The sequence below is a fragment of the Pristis pectinata genome, chromosome 8 (genome assembly GCF_009764475.1).
Source record: "Pristis pectinata isolate sPriPec2 chromosome 8, sPriPec2.1.pri, whole genome shotgun sequence".
Taxonomy (NCBI): domain Eukaryota; kingdom Metazoa; phylum Chordata; class Chondrichthyes; order Rhinopristiformes; family Pristidae; genus Pristis; species Pristis pectinata.
In genome coordinates, this window is record NC_067412.1 from 36,570,804 (window position 1) to 36,592,926 (window position 22,123).

General features: G+C 43.4%; 1 protein-coding gene across 1 annotated transcript in view; it reads right to left on the reverse strand.

Annotated features, from left to right (window-relative positions):
- LOC127573424 (heparan sulfate glucosamine 3-O-sulfotransferase 4-like) overlaps window positions 1–22,123 on the reverse strand; it is a 149,803-nt gene continuing 127,680 nt past the window's right edge. The window contains exon 2 of the mRNA XM_052021632.1: window positions 1–771. Coding sequence (XP_051877592.1) covers window positions 129–771 — 643 coding nt within the window. The 3' untranslated portion in view covers window positions 1–128. The remainder of the gene's footprint in view (window positions 772–22,123) is intronic.

Genomic DNA, 22,123 nt, shown 5'->3' on the forward strand with positions numbered 1-22,123 from the left:
TTAATTACAGTCTTATTAACATTCTTTATTTTGAAGGACGATCAATATGGTCCTATTAGTTCTATATCTTTCTTCAATGAGAAACCAGTTTCTATTCTCTTTCATTGAACTTCTGGATGTTGACATGCTCAACTGATTTCTTCATTTTCATCCTTTTCCCAATCAAAGTCTTCTCCTGTAATCTGACGGAACATGACGTTGAAAGGTCTGTAAAACTTCCGCAGTCTATGGATTACATCAGGATCTATTTTTGGATGAGTTCTCCCCTTGGATTTGCCCAGGCATCTTGGCAGGCTGCTGTCTTCAGGTTTCTTCAGGCACGGAAATCCCTTGGTTTTATTGAAGTAAAAATGTTTGTCTGTGACGATCCTCTTGAGGCCCAAGAAGTCCTGAACTTTTCCCATTTCTCCGGCCGGGTCAATGATGAGCCTCTCGCCACTGACAAAATGGATCTGGGAGAGGGGAAAGAACTGGAGCCAGTTCTCCAGGTGCAAGGCATAGATCCCAATACGGATGGCACTCCAAGAGGCATCAATCAGGCCCAGAGTCCTGTTCTTGAAGGCCAGAACCTCAAAGGTTGGAATCTCAGGTTTCTTGGACAGTGTTTGGGTGTAATCTGAAATGGCTCTGGTCACTGGATTCCTGACCACCACCACCAGCTTGGTGCCCTTTGCCATGGAGAAGATCCGTTTTGGTGCCTCTCTGGTGACGAAGTAACTGGGTGTTTTCTCCATGGTGAGCTGACCGTCCAATGTCTTCGGCATCAAGCTTCTAAAGGCAAAAAAGGATAGACACTTCAGAACAAAATCCAATAGTATCTCTCCCCGTCCACCCACTACAGACAATGAGGATAGTTCCATAGAGTATTCTGGTCATACCTAAAGCACACCCAAAATCACTACACCGGCTACAGAGAAACCCAGGGTTGGCCCCTTACTGGCTCATTGGCAAAAGGCCCACAGTAACACACATCCATTATACAAGCTAACTATGAGTACAGCAGCTAAATCAGTAAAAGAATGTATCAGAAACAGAGTGAACCAATCAGAATTGCTCAACTCAGCACAAGGGGAGTGCCAGTAACCCTAAAGGGCATTGCCAATGCAATCTAACTCTGGGTAGCATCACCTATACCCTGTAATCCTGTAGGACAGCGCCAATACCCTCTAATCTTTGGTGACACTGCCAATAATCTCAAAAACCCAGTTACAGTCCCATCACTCTGAACTAAAGGGACTGTCCCTTTACTCTTTAACCAATAGGGGTAATGCTTTTCTCTTTAACCCCACCACCCTCAAGAAGGCAACATCTATCATCAAAGATCCCCAGCATCTGGGCCATGCCCTCTTCTCGCAGCTACCATTAGGCAGGAGGTACAGAAGCCTGAAGTCCCACACCACCAGGTTCAAGAAAAGGTACTTCCCTTCAACCATTCGGTTCTTGAACCAACGTGCACAGTCCTAATCACTACAGTACAGCAACACTGTGACCACTTTGATCACTTTGCACTAATATCGACTTTTTTTCTGTTCTAATTGTGTTTTTTCTTGCTAAAATTGTGGAAAATTTATGTTTAATTTATGTTTTTCTTGTGAACGTTGCCTATCTGATGCTATGTGCATGTGATGCTGCTGCAAGTAAGATTTTCACTGCAACTTCTACATACATGTATGTGTGCATATGACAATAAAGTTAACTTTGACTCTGACTTTAGATAAGATATCTTTATTAGTCATACATACATCGAAACACATAGTGAAATGCATCTTCTGGGGGCAGCCAGCAAGTGTCGCCACGCTTCCTGCACCAACATAGCATGCCCACAACTTCCTAACCTGTACGTCTTTGGAAAGCGGGAGGAAACTGGAGCACCCAGAGGAAACCCACACAGACACGGGGAGAACATACAAACTCCTTATAGACAGTGGCCGGAATTGAACCTGGGTCACTGGCACTGTAATAGCATTACACTAATGGCTACACTACCGTGCCTGCCCTAACTGAGAGGTGCCATGCCTTTAGAGTTTTTTTGCAGAAGGTCAATGCAATGATTTTCCAGAAGAGGTGCAGTGCTGTTAACCTATGGTCAGAGAGGCAATGCCATTAGCTCCTGTCTTGGAGGAGCAGTGGTATTACCATGTTACCCAGTGGGGCAGTGCTGTTGCCTCCAACACAGAGCAGCAAGGCCATTAATAACGTGAAGTTTCAAACAAAGAAACTAGTTACTGGTAATGATAACCATGATTATCCGACAGTTGAAACTAAAACCATCTGGTTCACTAATGTCCTTCAGAGAAGGAAATCCTTTTCCAGTCTGATGTATATGTAACTTCAGACCCACCCAATACCATTAGGTCTTAAATGCCCCCTGAAATGATTTTGCTGACCATTCAGTTGCAACATACCTGCTTTGTTTATATAAAGAAAGAATAAAAACTGGTCGATATGAACCTTGGCACCAAATTCAGACATGGCAAAGTTGCTCCCAGCTTGATTGACCTTGCAAAGTGCACCTTGTTGACATCTGGGGCCTGGTGTCTAAATCAGAACATCTGTCCCACAGTCGAGTCAAACAACAGCCTGATACAATTATAGTGGGTACATCCTGTCCTACCGGCAGCACAGACACACCTGAGGACAATTGGGACACTGGAATTCCGTCAGACATGGCCTCGGAAACCTCACCCTGGATCACCAACTACTGTCTTCGTTCAACTCGCGGATCGGTGTTCCTCCGTGCTGCACAACACTTGGAGGAAGCACTGAAAGTAGTAAGGGAACACAGTGTACTCTGGGTCAGACTTCAATGTCCATTACCAAGAACAAACTGGCAGAGTCCTGACGGACTCAGCTACTGGGCAGGGTTTGCAGCAGGTAGTGAGTGAATGAACTTGAGAGATATACCTGCTTGATCCTGTCCTCACCAATTTACCTGTGGCAAATGCATCTGTCCATGATAGCTGTGGTAGAAGTCCCTGTGTAGACTAAGTCCTGTCTTCACACCGAAGTTATCCTCCATTGTGTTGTGTGGCACAGCAATCGTGCTATATGGGACAAATTCAGAACAGATTCGGCAGCTCAAAACTGGGCATCCATGAGGTAATGTGGACCATCAGTTGCAGCAAAAATATGTCCACACCGCAATCTGTAACCTCACAGCCCAACATACTCCTCACTGTACCATGATTATCACGGCCAGGGCGTCTACCCTGGTTTAATGAGAATCACAGAACAGCATGCCAGAAGCAGCACCAGGCATGCCAAATGGTGTATCTGGTGAAGCTGTAACACGGCATACATTCCAAACAGCTAAAATAGGGTGCAATCGATGAAGTTCTATTATTTTAGAATCAAATCAAAGCTCTGCAGCCCTACCACAATCATTCGTGAATAATGGTGGACAATTAGGCGAAACAGGCCCTTCAGCCCAACTGGTGCATGCCAACCAAGACACCCATCTAACAAGAGAAACAAAGGACTGCAGATGCTGGAATCGAGATGAAAAACACGATGATGCTGTTGGTAATCCTAATCACCCCCCCTCCCCACAAACCCCCTCCCCCCCCACCATGCTTCTTCTCTTCTTCCCTTTCCTAGTCTCTTTTATTTTCTACCTTTTGTTTTTCTCTCTCTTTACCTTTGACCCATCCCCCAGTGGACCTGCTCTCCCCTCCTCTCCGCACCTGCCTATCACTATCTCTTACCTGCATCCATCTATCACTGCCATGTGCCCACCCCGCCTCCCCTCTTTTGTCCACCTATAACTGCTCTGCTTTTCCCTCCTATATACTAGGCTTCCCCTTTTCCTATCTTCAGTCTTGAAGAAGGGTCCTGACCCAAAACGTTGACCGCCTGCATGGATGCTGCCTGGTCTGCTGAGTTCCTCCAGCATCATCGTGCTTTTCACCCATCTAAGCCAGTCCCATTTGCCCATGCTTGATCCATATCCCTCTAAACCTTTCCTATCCATGTACCTGTCCAAGAGTCTTTTATGTTCCCATGTGATTCTATTTCTGTGTGTACTGGAATGAAAACAGAGAATGATGGAAATACTTAGCAGCTCAGGCAGCATCTGCAGAGAGAGGAACAGAGTTAATATCTTTGACCTGAAACATTAACACTGTTTCTCTTTTCACAGATACGACCTGAGCATTTCCAGCGTCTTTTGCTTTCAGTAGCTGCAGGTTTTTTATTTTAATTTTCTGTGTGTATTGGTACAATGCATATTCATAGTGAATGAGCTAGTAAAGTATACAGTGTATAACCAGGAGCAAATGTAACTTAAATTCCTTACTGGTATAGTTGTATTGCTAACAAGGCTTCGTTCCTAATGGCACGCTGCAGCAGCCAGTCCCATGTCATTTTCGACTTTGGGTACAATAAATTCTTCTCATTTAAAAAATAAATATATATTGGTGATAGAGGAAGCTGTAGGACGAAGGGAGAGAACAGGGAAATGAGATTTTGGAGTACTCCAGCAAAGAAGCAGCACAAACAGAAGAATGTGGCTGGCCTCCTCCTATGCCTTAAGCTCCTGCTGCTCGGCAGAGGGTCAGGTGGAGAGGGTGTGACTGATGGAAACAGACAGAGCATAACAGAAGGTGTGATTCTGTGACGGACCTTTGCATTGAAAACAATAACATTATATGTTTACAAAGCCCTATGATATTTCGATTAATTTTGCGTTGATTGTCATTTAGAAAATGTATGAAAGCAGATTCTCTGGCAGTGCATCATGTATTTTAAATGTATCTATATTTAGTAGTCTACTAAAGAATTGAAATTAATTTCTCAAGGTACTTTAACAGAGCTTAATTAGCTCCAGCATTTTTTTTCCAAGGATAAGCAATTTCTTTATCTCTTTTTGAACAGAATCAATAATTCATCTTCTATGAGGTCTGCTAACACTTTATACAACTCTCTAGACAGGGTGGGTTTGCTGAAGGGTAACCTGTATTTAGCTTGGGGGTCTGGTGCATACACTAAGAATAGGATTGCCATCTCTGGAGGTTTCGCCTCATGACCTTGCTTGTCGTAGTACATTGTGACAATCCTCCAAGTGGGCAAAATGGTCAATGAGTCAGGGCTCCTTGGGTTTCTTACAAGATGTCCTTAAGGTTTAGATAACATCAATCATCCCAGATGCATTTCCCAAGGTGATGAAGACTCTTGGAGATCCAGAGAATGTTCATAGACAGGAAGATGTCTATTTTCACTGGTTGAAAATGAACACAAATGAAAACCCATCTGCTTCACTCACCCCAATATAAGAACATAAGAACATAAGAAATAGGAGCAGGAGGAGGACATCTGGCCTGTTGAGCCTGCTCCGCCATTCAATAAGATCATGGCTGATCTGGCCGTGGACTCAGGTCCACAGACCTGCCTTTTCCCCATAATCCTTAATTCCCCTACTATGCAAAAATCTATCTAACTGTGTCTTAAATATATTTAATGAGGTAGCCTCTACTGCTTCCCTGGGCAGAGAATTCCACAAGATTCACTACACCCTATGACACCCAGCTCACCACTGATTGCCAACCAGAGAAACACCCATTTATCCCAACTCTCTGCCTTCTATTGGTTAACCAATCCTCTATCCATGCTAATACATTATCCCCAACTCCATGCATTCTTATCTTATGGATAGGTCTTTTATGCGGCACCTTATTGAATGCCTTTGAAAATCCAAAATATAAATGGAGGTGAATTGGGATTGCATTCAAAGTCAGCATGTATGTGCCTAATGCCTAATTTGTGTGTGTTGTGTGTCCATAGATATAAAAAAAATTATGGATACACGTAAATGTCATTTACAGTGTGTCTGTGCATGTTGTGTTTATGTATGTTCTATGTTTCAGTGTGTCTCTGAGCCTTTCTCTGGGTCAGTCTCCTGTATGGGAGAATACATCAACATGTGATAAAGTCTGGTCGAACTGATGAACCAGCTACATCTGTTCTGGGAGTGCTCAAAGAACAGTGCCGAGGGAACTTTGCATTGCATATAAATTGTGCTGTACCAGCCAAGGGAGTGTTTGATGGGACATTGCAGAGGGAGTATTACTCAAAATAAACCCAGCATTGTACCCAACCTGGGAGTGTTGGTTGTAAGAGTATGGTGGACCCCTTGAATGGAAGCAGATGCCTCCGTGCAATGAAATCTGACGAATCTGATCCATTCAGGTGGTCCTCAAGGGACAGTGAAGAGGAAGTGATGTTCCATACCTAACACCATTTTCTTCACCTTTATCCCCAGGCCCTATTTTCTGTGTTTCTTTTGTTGTGTTCCTTGTTTTAAAATCATTTTAGTTAAAATGCTAACAAAACACATTAAAAGACAAAGGGTCTATGACTTGAAACTTTAACTCTGTCATTCTTTCCACGAATGCTGCCTGATCTGCTGAACGTTTCCAGAATTTTTGATTTTTACTCATTTAAAATGTCCTCCTTATCCAGGATGCACTTCAGCCTCTGCACTGTCCCATCAATCCCAGAAGGCCTCCAGTGAACCAGCAGGCACCGCATGCTCCTTCTCCAGGGACACTCAGGCATAAACATAACCTAGAAAAAGGGGCAGGCAGTTGGCCCAGCAGACTCGATGCTGGCCCACTGCCAGGACCTGTGAGTGACCAAGCCAGGAGCAGACAGATGAGGAGGTCCCCGACCAACACGCACTCTTCCGCAATAGGTCAGGAGTGTGGGACTGAAGTGCAACCTAAGCTTGAGGAGTGTCCCTTTCAGATCCTCAAACAGGGGCTGCAACCTCTTGTATTCCATGGACACATGGGGTCTTCCATAATGGAAAATAACAAGAAGCCTGGGAATCTGTGAATCAACTTAAAAATCTGCTGCGTGGGATTGCTCAATGCAGCACACACTACCCAAGTTCCTGACATAAAGGAGAAAGACTCCTGTTTAGGGAAATCTCCATGAGTCTGAACCCCTTCACCGTCAGATGTCAGGATAGACAACCACATCACGTCCACATGGCAGATAAAGACATGGAAGTGGACAGCCTAAGGGAGCAGCCAATACAGGAAACCCCTCCTGATTTTGTGGGAAGGTCAGAGGGTGTTTCAGAGAGACAGAAAGTTGTTTTAGAACATAGAACATAAAACAGTACAGCACAGAACAAGCCCTTCGGCCCACAATGTTGTGCCGACATAGCTTTTCCCTCCTACCTACAGAATGCCCATATCTCTCTATTTTCCTCTCATTCATGTACCCATCCAAGCCCCTCTTAAAAGCCCCCAATGAATTTGCCACCACCACCCTATCAGGTGAAGCATTCCAGGCATCCACCACTCTCTCAGTAAAAAAAAGTACCCCTCACGTCTGCTCTGAACCTACCCCCTCTCACCTTAAATGCATGCCCTCTGGTATTGGATCGCTCAATAATCTATCTATGACCCTCATAATTTTATACACTTCCAACAGATCACCCCTCAGCCTCTGCCGCTCCAGAGAAAAGAACCCAAGTTTGTCCAGCCTCTCCTGATAGCACATGCCCTCTAATCCAGGCAGCATCCTAGTAAACCTCCTCTGCACGCAGAATTGCACACAATACTCTAAATGCGGCCTAACCAGAGTTCTGCAGAGATACATCATAACTTCTTGAATTCTACACTCAATACCCCGATTAATAAATGCAAGCATTCCATAAGCCTTCTTAACCACCCGGTCTACCTGCGTAGCCACTTTCAATGAGTCATGGATTTGCACCCAAAGGTCTCTCTGCTCTTCAACACTGTTAAGGGTCTTGCCCTTAAGAGTGTACTGCCTCTTGACATTAGTCCCACCAAGGTGCAACACCTCACGTTTATCTGGGTTTGGGACCCATTTGGGAGGATTTCAGGTCCTAGGTCCAATGATCAGTTCCAGCCGAGTGGGGTCAGCCCAGCTGGGAATGTGCCACACTCTTGAACCCTGTCAATGCTCATGAAACCTGGAGTTGCTCCTCCACCCAGGGCTGGCTGCCCTGAGAGTCAAACACCCTCCTCCGTCAGTAGGGGATCACCTTGACTGGAGGCAACCATATCCCAGACTCTGAGTAAGCAGGTGACTTGCTCAAAGCGGCAAGGCTAATGCCCTCTGATCTTCACCCTCTCTAAAGCCTCGACATCCTTCCTATAGTGAGGTGACCAGAATTGCACACAATACTCTAAATGCACATCATCCTGACTGCAGTGTACCGGTGGAAAAATACATCATCAACGTACACCATCTGAAGGATGCCTCTTGCACAGGTATTTCTGCAGGGTCTGATAGCAGGGAGTAGCTGTCTGAGTCCAGATACAGGCTAACAACTGCCAGCGCTTCCTTAGTCAGGAGATTCAAAGAATTGCAAAGGTCCGGTGTTTCCTTTTGTCCCAGAAGAAATCAATGAGCTTTTTCTGGATCTTGGTGGCAAAAGCAAGAGGTGGGAACAAAGTGACTGCTGTGGTTGGTTTATAAGTGCTCAGCCCTTTTAGGAAAGCATTAGAAGCTGTCCTCTCTGGTGGCCCAGCCAGGGAGTGACTTTCACTGCCTGATTTGCTCTATGCATCACTCTCTCCTCAAGTTCTCCAACATAAAGGGGAACGTGTTGTCCATGCTTCCTTGGTGGAGCACAGGTAGACTCCCAGGTGCTCCGGGGATCAGTATCAGCCCCTCCGCCAGGGAGTTTACCTACCAGGAGTCTGGAACATTTCTCCCCAATTAATCCGTGTGGAGAAGGTGGTGAATGACAACCGGCCGTGAGTCTTCTGCAGGGCAACGGGATCTGTGATTGCAAGGAGCACATCATCAGTCCAAACAGAGGAGACACTACCCCCGTCCAATGCCAGCCTGCACAGCCCCACACTTATCAACCTCCAAAGAAGAAGACATAGGAATGGTTCCATATATAGGCGCCCCAAGAAGAACCAGCCCCAGGAGTGGGAGTGTTGGATGTAACGGTGTGACAGGTGCCTTAATCTGTGTACAATCCATTGCTGGCCATAAGCACATCCATGATAAATAGAACTTCAGGATGGGTGAAATGATGCAATGCATTATTCAGATCTAAGACTGATGGTTTGGGAATGGAGTTCAAGAAGTACAAACTTCACATAAAGAATAGAGATGGTGCCTTTGAATAGCAGGAAATACAGCATTGATTTTGTTCATTAGTTAATACATGAAGTAGGATTGTTTATCACCTGTTCCAACTGGCATTGTCAGAGCAAAGGATTTCAGTAGCTTAATGGAGCTGCCAGGAAATGCAGAAAGCAAAATGATATGCTTGGAGAGAGTGGCGTGCTCTGCCTTCTACTAAATCGTCTATTGAAGAGTTGATTGAGAGGTTGGTGTTTTACAGCAGGAATAAAGCTGCCAACATTGGTTGGATGTATTCCTGGAGGTTTCATCTCATGACCTCCCTGCTTGGCTCAGAAGCAGCTTGGCAAATCAAACAGCCCTTTTTCACCTCCAATATTTTTATACTTAATAAATGAAAGTGTTCAAAGGTATTGAAATTATCACACCATTTGTTAATCCTCCCATTTTTCTCCTGGATTGCTCAGGGCCACAATGCAGAAATTAATCCTTAATTCCTGGAGAGTGAGACAAGTCAGGACGGTTGCCAATGTTAAATAAGAATATTTCAGGCTTACCTCTTTTTCTTTTCTATCACATTTCACCAGAGGCAGCCTAGGGGGCAGTGCAGAGCCGTGCAACACTTCAATGGGCTCCCTGCACTAATAGGTATGTGATTTAAAAGGGACAGAATCCTATCAACAGGACAGCTCTGAAGAAAGCTCAACCAGAGGTAATACTTTGAAAGGGAGGTGCATAGCACTGCAGAAACTGTAGCAGGATAAGAATTCTAAAAATGCTTCTGAGACACAATCCCTGTAATCCATAGATCGGGACTATTCATGTTAACTATCGATTAGGAGCGATCTCTATGCTGCAGATCAGGGATAATTGCCTTTGCAGTTTTCTCTGGTGTAATCTCTAGAAAACAGGGAATTAAAATTATCTCCAGCTACTTAGAAACTATTCTGGCTGCAAGTAAACTCTGAAAATGTTACTTCATATTGAAAAAGGTACAAACAATTATTGACATTTTACTGGGCCACAATCTCTGCTCACAAATTGTCTGGCCCTAAAAAACTAACCTTATGATTGTGGAATCTAATTCTTTCAGATATTTATTTCAAAGTACTATGGCTTTTACTTTCTTAATTTTTTTAAAGTTTATAACCTTTCAAACTTGACCCTAACTTTACATGTATGTCCTAAACTTTATTTTATCCATATGAAATGTTAAAATAAAAATTGTTGGTGCTTTTTATGTCCAGATTTGTGAGCTATGGGAATTCATCAGTGTGATTGGCTGCTTATTCAGCATGATGACATCACAGCTGCTGGGCACCAGGGATCCCTGTCAGCTGATGCCTGATGGCAACTCATGTTAGCAAAGGGGAAATCCATGCCACAGAGACTGTTGGAGCTTTGTGTGCAGCTTTCTTCAAAGTTAATGGCATGCAGGGGCTGAACAAGGGGCTGAGGCAACAGGGACATGCTCCTCCGCTATTATCATTGATAATGCACCTGCATGCATGAGTGTGTACAATTTATGTGTATTTAACATGCCCCTCCAAAATAAGTTCTGGCAGCAGGGACTCACTTCTCCACTGATCAGTCATTATAGAAATGCATGTTGCTGCTAGCTATGGTGCCACGCACCACTGCCTATCATGGAAAGATACAGCATTTACACTGTGTTGCAACTGCTGCAAAATTGAATCACTCACATTAACTCCCATTAAACTACAGAGTCTCTTTCATTGTACAGTGAAGAGTGGGTAAGTTGTCTGATGAACAAGTGAGGTGGTGTGATCACCTCGGTAATGTGCACGCTGCGAGCAGTGATGCGTTTTATTGCCACTCTAAAAGGCATTGCAAGAAATTGATTGTCCTCTAGAGCTCAAAAAGCAAACAAGACGGCAGGTGCTGGAAATCCCAAATAAGAAGTACTGGAACCATTCAACAGGTGAGGCACCATCTGTGGGGGGATAAATAGAGTCAAAGTTTCAGGGTGCTGACCTTTACCCAGAACAACAAAAATTAGAAAACAAGCGTGTGTGGCGACTCACCGTCTAGTCGGGCGAACCGGCTCGGCAGTCGGGTCGCGCGGCGTCGGAGCGACGAGGCCCAAGATGGCGGCGGGCCTCGTCTTTCCGAGCGACGGGGAGAACCCGCGCGCGGGAAAGTCCTGATGACGTAGGACTTACGTCATTGCCGGTTTTTTTGGGCGGGAGTTTCTCTCCCTTAAAGGGCCCGCACAAGGCGGGAAAATAAACCAGTTCTGTTTGGCAATCCTCCGAGTAGAGTCTTGTTTTATTCCGCGGTAGCAACCGCTACACGTGTTTAATTTGTGGAGAAGGTCAGCAAAGGTGACCCTGAGCTTTCAGTTGCCTGTCACTTTAATTCTCCATCCCACTCTGACCTCCCTGGCTTTGGCCACTTACACTCTTCCAATGAGGCCAAGGAACAGCACCTCACCTTTCGACTTAGCACACTGCAGCCTTCGGGACGCAACAATCAATTCAACAATCTCCCATTTCTAGTTTGTGTTTGTTCTGATGTAATCTCTTCAACCTGTAAAATTAAACAAGCTCTTCTCTCTCCAGAGATGCTGCTGGCCTTTGTGGTTATTACAGCATTCTCTTCAATTTAAGGTTCCAGTTTTTTGCATCTCACAGTCCTGGCATCATTATTTCTCTCTCTTTCAGCTCCGTCTATTTCCATCTCCTTCAGATGGATCAGCTACAGTTAACTAGCCTTCCCGCTCTCTCTCAGCCAGTACTACTGCCACCTGTATCATCCAGTTTCCCTTAGACTTGTCCCACCCTCAGTTCCCTCTGTTCTCCCCACCCTTCCCCATTCTCTTACTTAAATAATTTCTAATCGGAGATACAAGATACAGCAGATGCTGAATTCTGGAGGATCAACATCAATTTGTTTCTTTTCCCCTCCTCCACCCATTCTGTCTGCTCATCACCCACACACTCCTTCCACTGGGTCCCCTCCCCCTACTGGTCCCATCTGCCCTTCCCACCCTCCTTATTTGCTTCCATGCTCCATCTTCCTCTCCTGTCAGATTCCATCATCTTCAGCCCTTTGTCACCTTCACTTACCACCTCCCGGCCTCTGTCGCTATGTCCACTCTTCCCTCCTTCATCTGCCTATCACCTCTCCTCACTTGGATCCAGCTATTGCTCACCAGCTCTTGCTCCACCCCTTCCCCTCACCTCTTTATACTGGCTATCTCCCCTCTATCTTTCAGTCCTGATGAAGAGTCTCAATCCGAAATGTCGACTGTCCATTTCCCTCCACAGATGCTGCGTGATCCGCTGAGTTCCTCCAGCTTCTTGTTTGTTGCTGCTGATTTTTAACTCTTTTCTCTGATGAAAAGTCATTGACCTTCAATGTTAACTGCTTCTCTCTCCACAGATGCTGCTGGTCCTCTACCTCTCCATTGGCTTTGCTTTCCTGCACTCAGTTTCTCTGTACATTATTGACCCCAAGACTAGTGTCACTTTCTGACTAGGAATAATACAACCCTCTGGGTTCAACACATTTCTGACAATCAAAGATTCCTGATGTCAGTATTCCCTGCAATTTTTTCCAAATTTTTAGCATTCCTTTGGTAATTTCCTACATTTTTATATTTTCTTATTAAATTGAAGACTATTAGGCCCATCGAGACTCCCATTTGTCTCATTTCCCTGCTTATTTATCTGTAACCTTATTCTCTCTTACATACTCAGCACTCTCCCCACCTGCACCTCCTAACTGTCCAGCCACACACCTACATTGAGGGTATTTTCCAATGGACCAACCAGCTAACTTCATCTACAAGTTTGTACAAGTTTGCAGATGATACCACCGTAGTAGGCCGTATCTCAAATAATGATGAGTCAGAGTACAGAAGGGAGATAGAGAACTCCGTAACATGGTGTCATGACAACAATCTTTCCTTCATTGTCAGCAAAACAAAAGAGCTGGTCATTGACTTCAGGAAAGGAGGTGGTGTACATGCACCTGTCTGCATCAATGGTGCTGAGGTCGAGAGGGTTGAGAGCTTCAAGTTCCTAGGACTGAACATCACCAATAGCCTGTCTGGTGCAACCACATGGACGCCATGGCCAAGAAAGCTCACCAGCGCCTCTACTTCCTCAGGAGGCTAAAAATATTCGGTTTGTCCCCTTTGAATTTCACCAAATTTTATCGATGCACCATAGAATACATCCTATCTGGATGCATCGCAGTTTAGTATGGCAACTGCTCTACCCGGGACTGCAAGAAACTGCAGAGAGACATGGATACAGCCCAGCACATCACAGAAACCAGCCTCCCCTCCATGGACTCTGTCTATACCCCTTCCTGCCTTGGTGAAGTAGCCAGCATAATCAAAGACCCCACCCACCCGGATCATTCTTTCTTCTCTCCTCTCCCATCAGGCAGAAGATACAGGAGCGTGAGGGCACATACTACCAGGCTCAAGGACAGCTTCTATCCCACTGTGATAAGACTATTGAATGATTCCCTTACACAATGAGATGGACTCTTGACCCCACAATCTACCTTGTTCTGACCTTGCAGCTTATTGTCTACCTGCAATGCACTTCCCTGTAGCTGTGACACTTTATTCTGTATTCTGTTATTGTTGTTACGCTGTACTACCTCAATGCACTGTGTAATGAATTGATCTGTATGAACAGTATGCAAGACAGTTTTTCACTGTACCTCGGTACAAGTGACAATAATAAACCAATACCAATACCTTTGCACTTTGGAATATGCAAGAAAACCAGAGCACCTGGGGGAAACCCACATGGTCATATGAATGTACAAACTCCACACAGACAACATCCGAGGTTAGGATTGAACCCTGGTCTCTAGAGGTGTGAATCCACTGCACCACCAAAAGATAATTAATCTGCATCTTCATCTCCTCTGGACTTTTGTCACTCCACATAATCTCCCCTTTTGGCATTTAATCTCTTTTACCTTCCATCCACAGAGAGACCTATTTCTTTGTTCCCTCACCTCCTCCCCTAACACCTCAAACCACTCTCTCTTTGCATCTTAAAACATTTATTCCTAACTATTCCTCATTCTCATTGGGCTGAAATGTTAGTTGTTTCTCTCTCCCAGGAAACTGAATATTTCCAGCATTTTCTGGTTTGACTTCTATTGCAACAGATTTGTTTTCTCTTTCTCATTCATTCCTGGGGCAAGGGCATCATTGGCAGGATCACAATTAATACCCATCTGCAGGTCCCCAGAGAAGGTGCTGGCTGGCTTTCTTCATGAAACGCTGCAGATTTCGTGGTGAAGGTGCCCCAAAGCTGTGTTATGTATGAAATTCCCAGCAACAAAGCTGTGTGTGTGTGTGCGTGTGCGTGTGTGTGTGTGTGTGTGTGTGGGTGTGTGTGTGTGTGTGTGTGTGTGTGTGCGGCATGCGTGCGTGTGTGTGAATGACTTGACGGAGGAGAATTTAGAGATTTTCGCTGCATCCACGATCACTGATAGAATGTTTCCCTCCTATTCACTTCTGCTGAATAATGCTTTTGTCCTTTTACTGTAAACTCAGAAATAATAGATCTAACCTGGAGTTTATTTTGGTGAGTGATGCAGGTGTTGTTGGAATACAACATGAGTTGATCACTTATGGTGTCAACAAAGGTTTGACAAGAAAAAATATAGGTGTTGCTCAAAGTTCACTAATCTATTTTGAAAGGGTAGGAATCTGCAGCATTAAATATTCCAGAGTGGAATATCCATGGGGAATTTCCTGCTATAATATTAGCTGAGGATCATCAGAAATGATGCAGGAATAGAGAAAACAGCCATTCATACACATTTTTTGTTTCAACGATCTTGTGCCTGAAACATGAAACCACTTGGTGACAACCCTTAAAATATTACAGGTATTTATCTCACCTGTCTGGCTTTTCTAATAGTCACAGTTTAATGCTATCTATAAAGTCAACAAAGAGGAAAATATGACCCCAAACCTGCTCCATGTAGAATGACAAGATTTTTCCGCACAGTATATTTCACTGAATAGAGAGCTGTTTAATGAGATACTTAGTGTAAAGACAGCACAGTCAAGTGATATCACTGCAGGGGGATGAGGCTTTCATCTACAGGGCTTTGCAGAACCTGGAAGCAAAGATTCACAACCTGACTTGCATATTCTGTAGTAACACATTCAAGGTGTAATGTGCTACAATAACTGATTCTCAACTCCTTACAGTTTCTGACCTACCCACCCTCAATGTAACACTCTTTCACATACCTCAGCCTTACTATAACTCTCTGATACACCCCACATCCTTACTGTAACACTCCTCTCACTTGCCCAAACCCTTACTCTGACACTAAGTATGGCATGTCCCCTTCACTGCGACATTCTCTGCTGTACTCTGTATCCTCACTGAAACACCCCCTGATGTGCCTATTCCCTCACTATTACACTCTCTGTTAGAATCACAGAAGAATTACAGCACAGAAGGAGGCCATTCAGTCCATCTCTACCAGAGCAACTCTCTAGTTACAGCCCCTTTTGACCCTTTCTCCGTGGTCTTGCAATTTTTCCTCACAGTGGATCCCAGCTTCACCACGTCTGCAGACAGTGCATTCCAGATTCCAACCACACACTGCATAAAGAGTTTTCCAAATGTCACTCTTAATTCTGATCTCCTTTAGTTTACACCTGTGACCTCTAGTTCTCAACCCTTCACCAAAGAAAACAGCCACTGTCCACACCTCTCATCATCTGATAAACCTTGATCAAATTTCTCCTCGGCCTTCCTACAAAATCTACACACTTTTGCCCCATGTAGCACAGTCTGATATACCCACAGCCTCCTGGGATAACACTAATATACCATGCACATTCTCTGAAATACTCTTTGATGTCATCACCCCTGTTTCCTGTACATCTGAACCTACACCTCAGTATAACAGTCTCTGATCTGTTCCATACACTCACTGTAACATTAATACTGGAAATAAATGGGTCATTTAGCCCTTTGAGACTGATCCTTCAATAAGAACATGATTAACCTGTAACCTAACTCTATTGATCTGTATTTTCCCCATATCCTGAATACTGCTGGTTAATAAAATTCTCAAATTAAAAATTAATAATTGCCCTAGCATCAATTGACATTGGCTGAAGATCCAAGATCTATACTCTGTATGGAGAAATGTTTCCTAACTTCTATTGTTAAACCCACTAGTCCCTGACTTCCCAAACAGTGGAGGTAATTTCTATCCATCTGACCTATTTGTTTCTTTTAACATGTTGAAAAATCCAATTAGCTACTAACTTTCCAAACTACAGAGCATACAGACTTAGATTTTCTTCATAATTAACCCAAAGAGTTAAAGTAGCATTCTTGTAGGTCATTGGAGCACTCCCTCCCAAGTCAACGTTTCCTTTGTCAGGGATGCTCACAGTGCACGAGGTGTGGTTTAACCTATGGCATTGTATAGCTGTCGAGTTACTGGTGTCAGTCCTGCAGGTGTAGTGCCCAGCATCCCATTGGACTTTGTGCCAGCAAAACAAAAGAGCTGGTCATTGACTTCAGGAAAGGAGGTTGTGTACATGCACCTGTCTGCATCAACGGTGCTGAGGTTGAGAGGATTGAGAGCTTCAGGTTCCTAGGACTGAACATCATTATAGCCTGTCCTGATCCAACCACGTAGACGCCACGGCCAAGAAAGCTCACCAGTGCCTCTACTTCCTCAGGAGGCTGAAGAAATTTGGCATGTCTCCTTTGACACTCACTAACTTTTATCGATGCACCATAGAAAACATCCTATCTGGATGCATCACAGCTTGGTATGGCAACTACTCTGCCCAGGACTGCAAGAAACTGCAGAGAGCTGTGGACACAGCCCAGCACATCACGGAAACCAGCCTCTCCTCCATGGACTCTGTCTATACCTCTTGCTGCCTTGGTGAAGCAGCCAGCATAATCAAAGACCCCACCCACCCAAGTCATTCTCTCTTCTCTCTTCTCTCCTCTCCCATCAGGTAGAAGATACAGGAGCATGAGGGCACATACCACCAGGCTCAAGGACAGCTTCTATCTCACTGTTGTAAAACTATCGAATGGTTCCCTTATACGATGAGATGGACTCTTGTCCTCACAATCCACCTTGTTATGACCTTGCACCTTATTGTCTACCCGCACTGCATTTCCTCTGTAGTTGTGATACTTTACTCTGTATTCTGTTATTGTTTTTACCCTGGACTACCTCAATGCAGTGTGTAATGAATTGATCTGTACGAACGGTATGCAAGACAAGTTTTTCATTGTACCTTGGTACATGTGACAATCATAAACCAATACCAATACCAGCTGCCCATGACACCTCAGTAGTGCGTGTACAAGGGCTCAAGTGTCTCTTTGAAACTCCCTTTTTTTTAGCCTCTCACCACTTACGAAGTATTCTGTTCTTTCTTGGTCCAAAGCACTTGACATTTGTCAGATTTGCCCATTCAATCAATCTGCTGAGATCACGTTGCAATTTAATGCTGCCTTTCCCACTGCCTACAATGCCACTTAATTTTGAGTCATCAACGGATTTGGATACTTGTCTTTCTAAACCATCACCTAAGTCATTTATTGCGGAACCTCACAAATCACATCCTGCCACTATGAATACATTATCCTGCTCCCTCTGCCCTGCCACACAGCCCATTGCATTTGCCACGTCAACAAATTGCCTTCAGTCCTAGGACCTTCAGCTTTAGTTAGCAGTCTCTAGTGATGGACTTTATCAACTGGCTTCTGGAAGTTCATGTAATGAGGCGTCCATTGGGATTTCCCCATCCACCAGGTTATTTACCTCCTCTAACCATTCAATTAGTTCCATCAGATATGAAATACCTTTTATATATACCTTCCCTCACTGTAACACTGCTTGATAGAATGATAGACATTAAGGGATATATGATCAGTGCAAGAAAGTGGTGCTGAGGTAAAAGATCGGCCATGATTTTATTGACTGGCAGAGCGGGCATTGGGTCTGAATGCCTACTCCTGCTTCTATTTCTTATGTTCTATTGTATATCCAACATCATCACTGTAATATTCCCTGATATATCCCACACAGTCTCTGTAACATTTTCTGAAATACCCCACATCTTAAGAGAATATGAAGTAGAAGCAGGAGTTGATCAGTTGGCCTTGCATCGGCTCGACTATTTAGTAGGAGTGTGGCTGATTGTTTAACTCAGCACCACTTTTCTGCAATAACCCCATCTCCCTTGATTTCCTTAAGATCCAAAAACGTATTTACCTCTGTCCTGAACATACTCAGCAACTGACTCTACAGCCCTCATGGGTCAAGAATTTGAAAGATCCACTACCCTCAGGATCAAGAAATTTCTCTTCATTGCTGTCCTGAATGGCCATTTGCTTTTTTTGAGAAATGACTCCTTATTCCAGACACTGATGAAAGGGGAAATATAGCCCGCTCAACCTCTGTAACAATTTCTGACCTACCTCACACCCTCACTGTAGTACTCACAGATGCAGTATATTCTGTTCCATTCCCTCTAACTCTATACACTGCACCTCTCACAATATATTAGTATATGTTGACTCTCATTGTAATATTGATATATGACACCCCCTCACTTTTACACTGATATACTCACAGTCAAAGTGACAGTCTGATATATCCTGCATCATTACTGTACTTGTGATTTACCCCATTCCTTCATTCACCATTTTGATATACTCTATCTGTACTATAACACACCACTTTTATTCTGATATACCCAACACTCACCATTGTAACACACAGATATATCCAACACACTCATTATAACATTCTGATATATCCCCAAACTTCATTATAACATTGTGATATACCCTCATCCCTACTGTAACATTCTGACCACCTTCATTATAACATGTTGTTATACAACACTCTAGTATCTTGATTGACATCACATGGTCATCATATAAACACCACATCTTCATCGTAACATTCAGGTATACATCACAACATCACTGTGACATTCTGGTATACACCATAGATTCATTCATATATACCATCCTTGCTATAACATTCTCACATACCTCACACCTTCATTATAATCCTTTGATATACCCCATATGCTAACTATAGCATTCTGGTATATGTTAAGTCTTCATTATAATGCACTGGAATACACCAACCCTCACTATAATATTCCAATAAACCCCATACCTTCATTATGATACTCTGATATACTTCTATACTGTAACATTCAATATAGCCTTCTATATTTTACTATAAAATTCAATATAGCCTACACTGTCATTATAACACCCTAACTATAACATTCTGATAGACATGACACCTCTGTTATAACGCTGATATACCACATTGAAATATTCTGATGATACACTATAGCTTCATTATAACAGTCTGATATACATTGCACATTCACTGTAACATCCTGATATTCACCACATCCTCAGTGTAACACTCTGATTTACATCATACTTTCACCATAACACTCTGATATACTCTCCTTATATGATTGATATACAACATAATCTCACCATATCACTTTGATCTGTACCACGCCTTCATTATAGCACTCTGATATATCCAACACCCCTCACCATGAAGCACCTTCATTATAACACCGATTTACTCCACATCTTCACTGTAATATTCTTATATAACTCATATGCACCATTATAACACTGATATACCTCATGTCCTCATTGTGACACATTCACTGAAAAGAATGATTATTGTCTTATTTTCATTTTGTGCCTCATGTGTGCCTCAGTGTCAAATCACACACAGAAGGGAAAATGGAATGACTCATTCCTGCCTCTTATATCATGGTGTGTGTGTAGATTACAGACAACTTTTGTATGACCAGCTATCTTAGACAAAGAGACCTCTGAACAGAGATGTGGATGTGCCACACTCAGTGAAAGGGGATTGATTTCTTTGTTGTTCTGTGACTCATATTTCTCAGTGTCAGCGCCACTGTGCTAGTCTTTTCCCTTATTACTCCTCTGGAAGAAGTGGACAGATCTTCCACTTAACTGAACTGCGTAATTCGGTGGAACTTCAGGAAACCAGGGTAAAGGTAGAAGTCTTGAACTTCTACACAGCTGATTTCTATTCCTGGGATAACTTGCCTCTGTTGCAGGACTCCTCAAATAGTCCAGCTGGGAAATGCAAACTTCCAATGCTACCCCAGCACAGGCTCTGAGCTTTAACCTGCTGCCATCCAATTGGAAGAAATAACTGCAGACAGAAAAGTACATAAAAGATACTTTCTTCAAGCTGAGTTAATTGTTTCCTAGTATTTTTAACATTTGTTTTTTCAATAATTATAAAATTCTTAATTGCATTTTGAATTTTTAATGCTTTTTAATGGCACTGAATGTCCTGATCTTCAGCCAACTGATCTTCACTCTTAACTGCAGTGCGCAGGTCAGTTGGTCCCTGATTTTAGGTACTTCCACACTGAGCCAGAGACGAGTTGGAGGTCAGACGTCTGGCCACACCATCTGACCTCCCACTGCTACTGGACACACATGTGTCCACAAACCTGTTGGGATGGTTGCACACTCACCTCTCTCCTCAGCCTTATAGCAGGGATGGCTGGCAATAAGCAGCACAGCCTCATTCACTTAAATGAGGTGCCCAAACTTGATTGAAAATGGAAGTACAGATACATAGTGTTTCTTTTGTCTATTTTACTTAATTTAAAGTCTAAAGTCTAAAGTCAAGTTTTATTGTCATATGCACAAGTATATGTATGCACAGGTTCAATGAAAAACTTACTTGCAGCAGCATTGCAAGCACAGAGCATCAGAGACACAATATTCACAAGAAAAGCATAAATTATACAACATTATACAAGAAAGAACACAATTAGAACAAAAAAAAACAAAGTCCATTGTAGCACAAAGTGGTCATACTGTTGAGGTAGTCATGAGGTTTGTTCAATATAGAACATAGAACATTACAGCACAGTACAGGCCCTTCGGCCCACAATGTTGCGCCGACATTTTATCCTGCTCTAAGATCTATCTAACCCTTCCCTCCCAAATAGCCCTCCATTTCTCTATCATTCATGTGTCTATCTAAGAGTCTCTTAGATGCCCCGAATGTATCTGCCCCCACAACCTCTGCCGGAAGTGCATTTCACGCACCCACCACTCTCTGTGTAAAAAACTTACCCCTGACATCCCCCTTATACCTTCCTCCAATCACCTTAAAATTATGCCCCCTCATGTTAGCCATTGTCGCCCTGCGAAAAAGTCTCTGACTGTCCACTTGATCTATGCCTCTTATCATCTTATACACCTCTATCAAGAACCAAATGGTTGAAGGGAAGTAGCTGTTTCTTGTACCTGGTGGTCTGGGACTTCAGGCTTCTGTACCTTTCTAGATGCTTTTAAATTAAGTTCTAGAACTGTAAATTTATTTTTTAATTATTGGAAACCGTCGGAACCGTTTCTCCAATCATTAGAGTCATTTACTCAAAGACCATTGACAGGTGTTGGCAGGATCCTCCATCTGAACCCAGTTGTAGCTTGCAGTTCATTTTATTCAATGGGACAATCATGACAGCCAGGCCTCCAACATAACCAGAGCCACAAAAAGTGTGGCTGAAGGAAGAAAGATATTCACAGACATTCATCCACTCTCCTTGAGCTGGTAAGAGTGAAGAAGGGCTAACTAAGTCTGAAAGTAACTCTGTGGTGGAACTTGTCTTGCTGAGAAAGCCCTGGAACCTCATGGTGCCTTGCTGATGAACAGAAGATCTGGGGTGGTGCTTTTACCAAAAGACAGCTGTTAGTTTTTGCCACAAATTTGGAGTTTGTGGATGATCGTTCCACAGGATTAGTAAGGTATATTCAACCCAAGTCCTTTGACAATCATCTTTGCTGTCAGGAGTTCTGGTGTCATGCCCATGAAGTTCTTTCTCTGCTCTGATGTAGAAATGCTGTAGGACTTGACTGAACCAAAGAATGGGTTGAAACCTATCAGGTTTATCCCAACTACAAAAATCAATGAATTTTGAGCTTCAATCAAGCAAAATCAG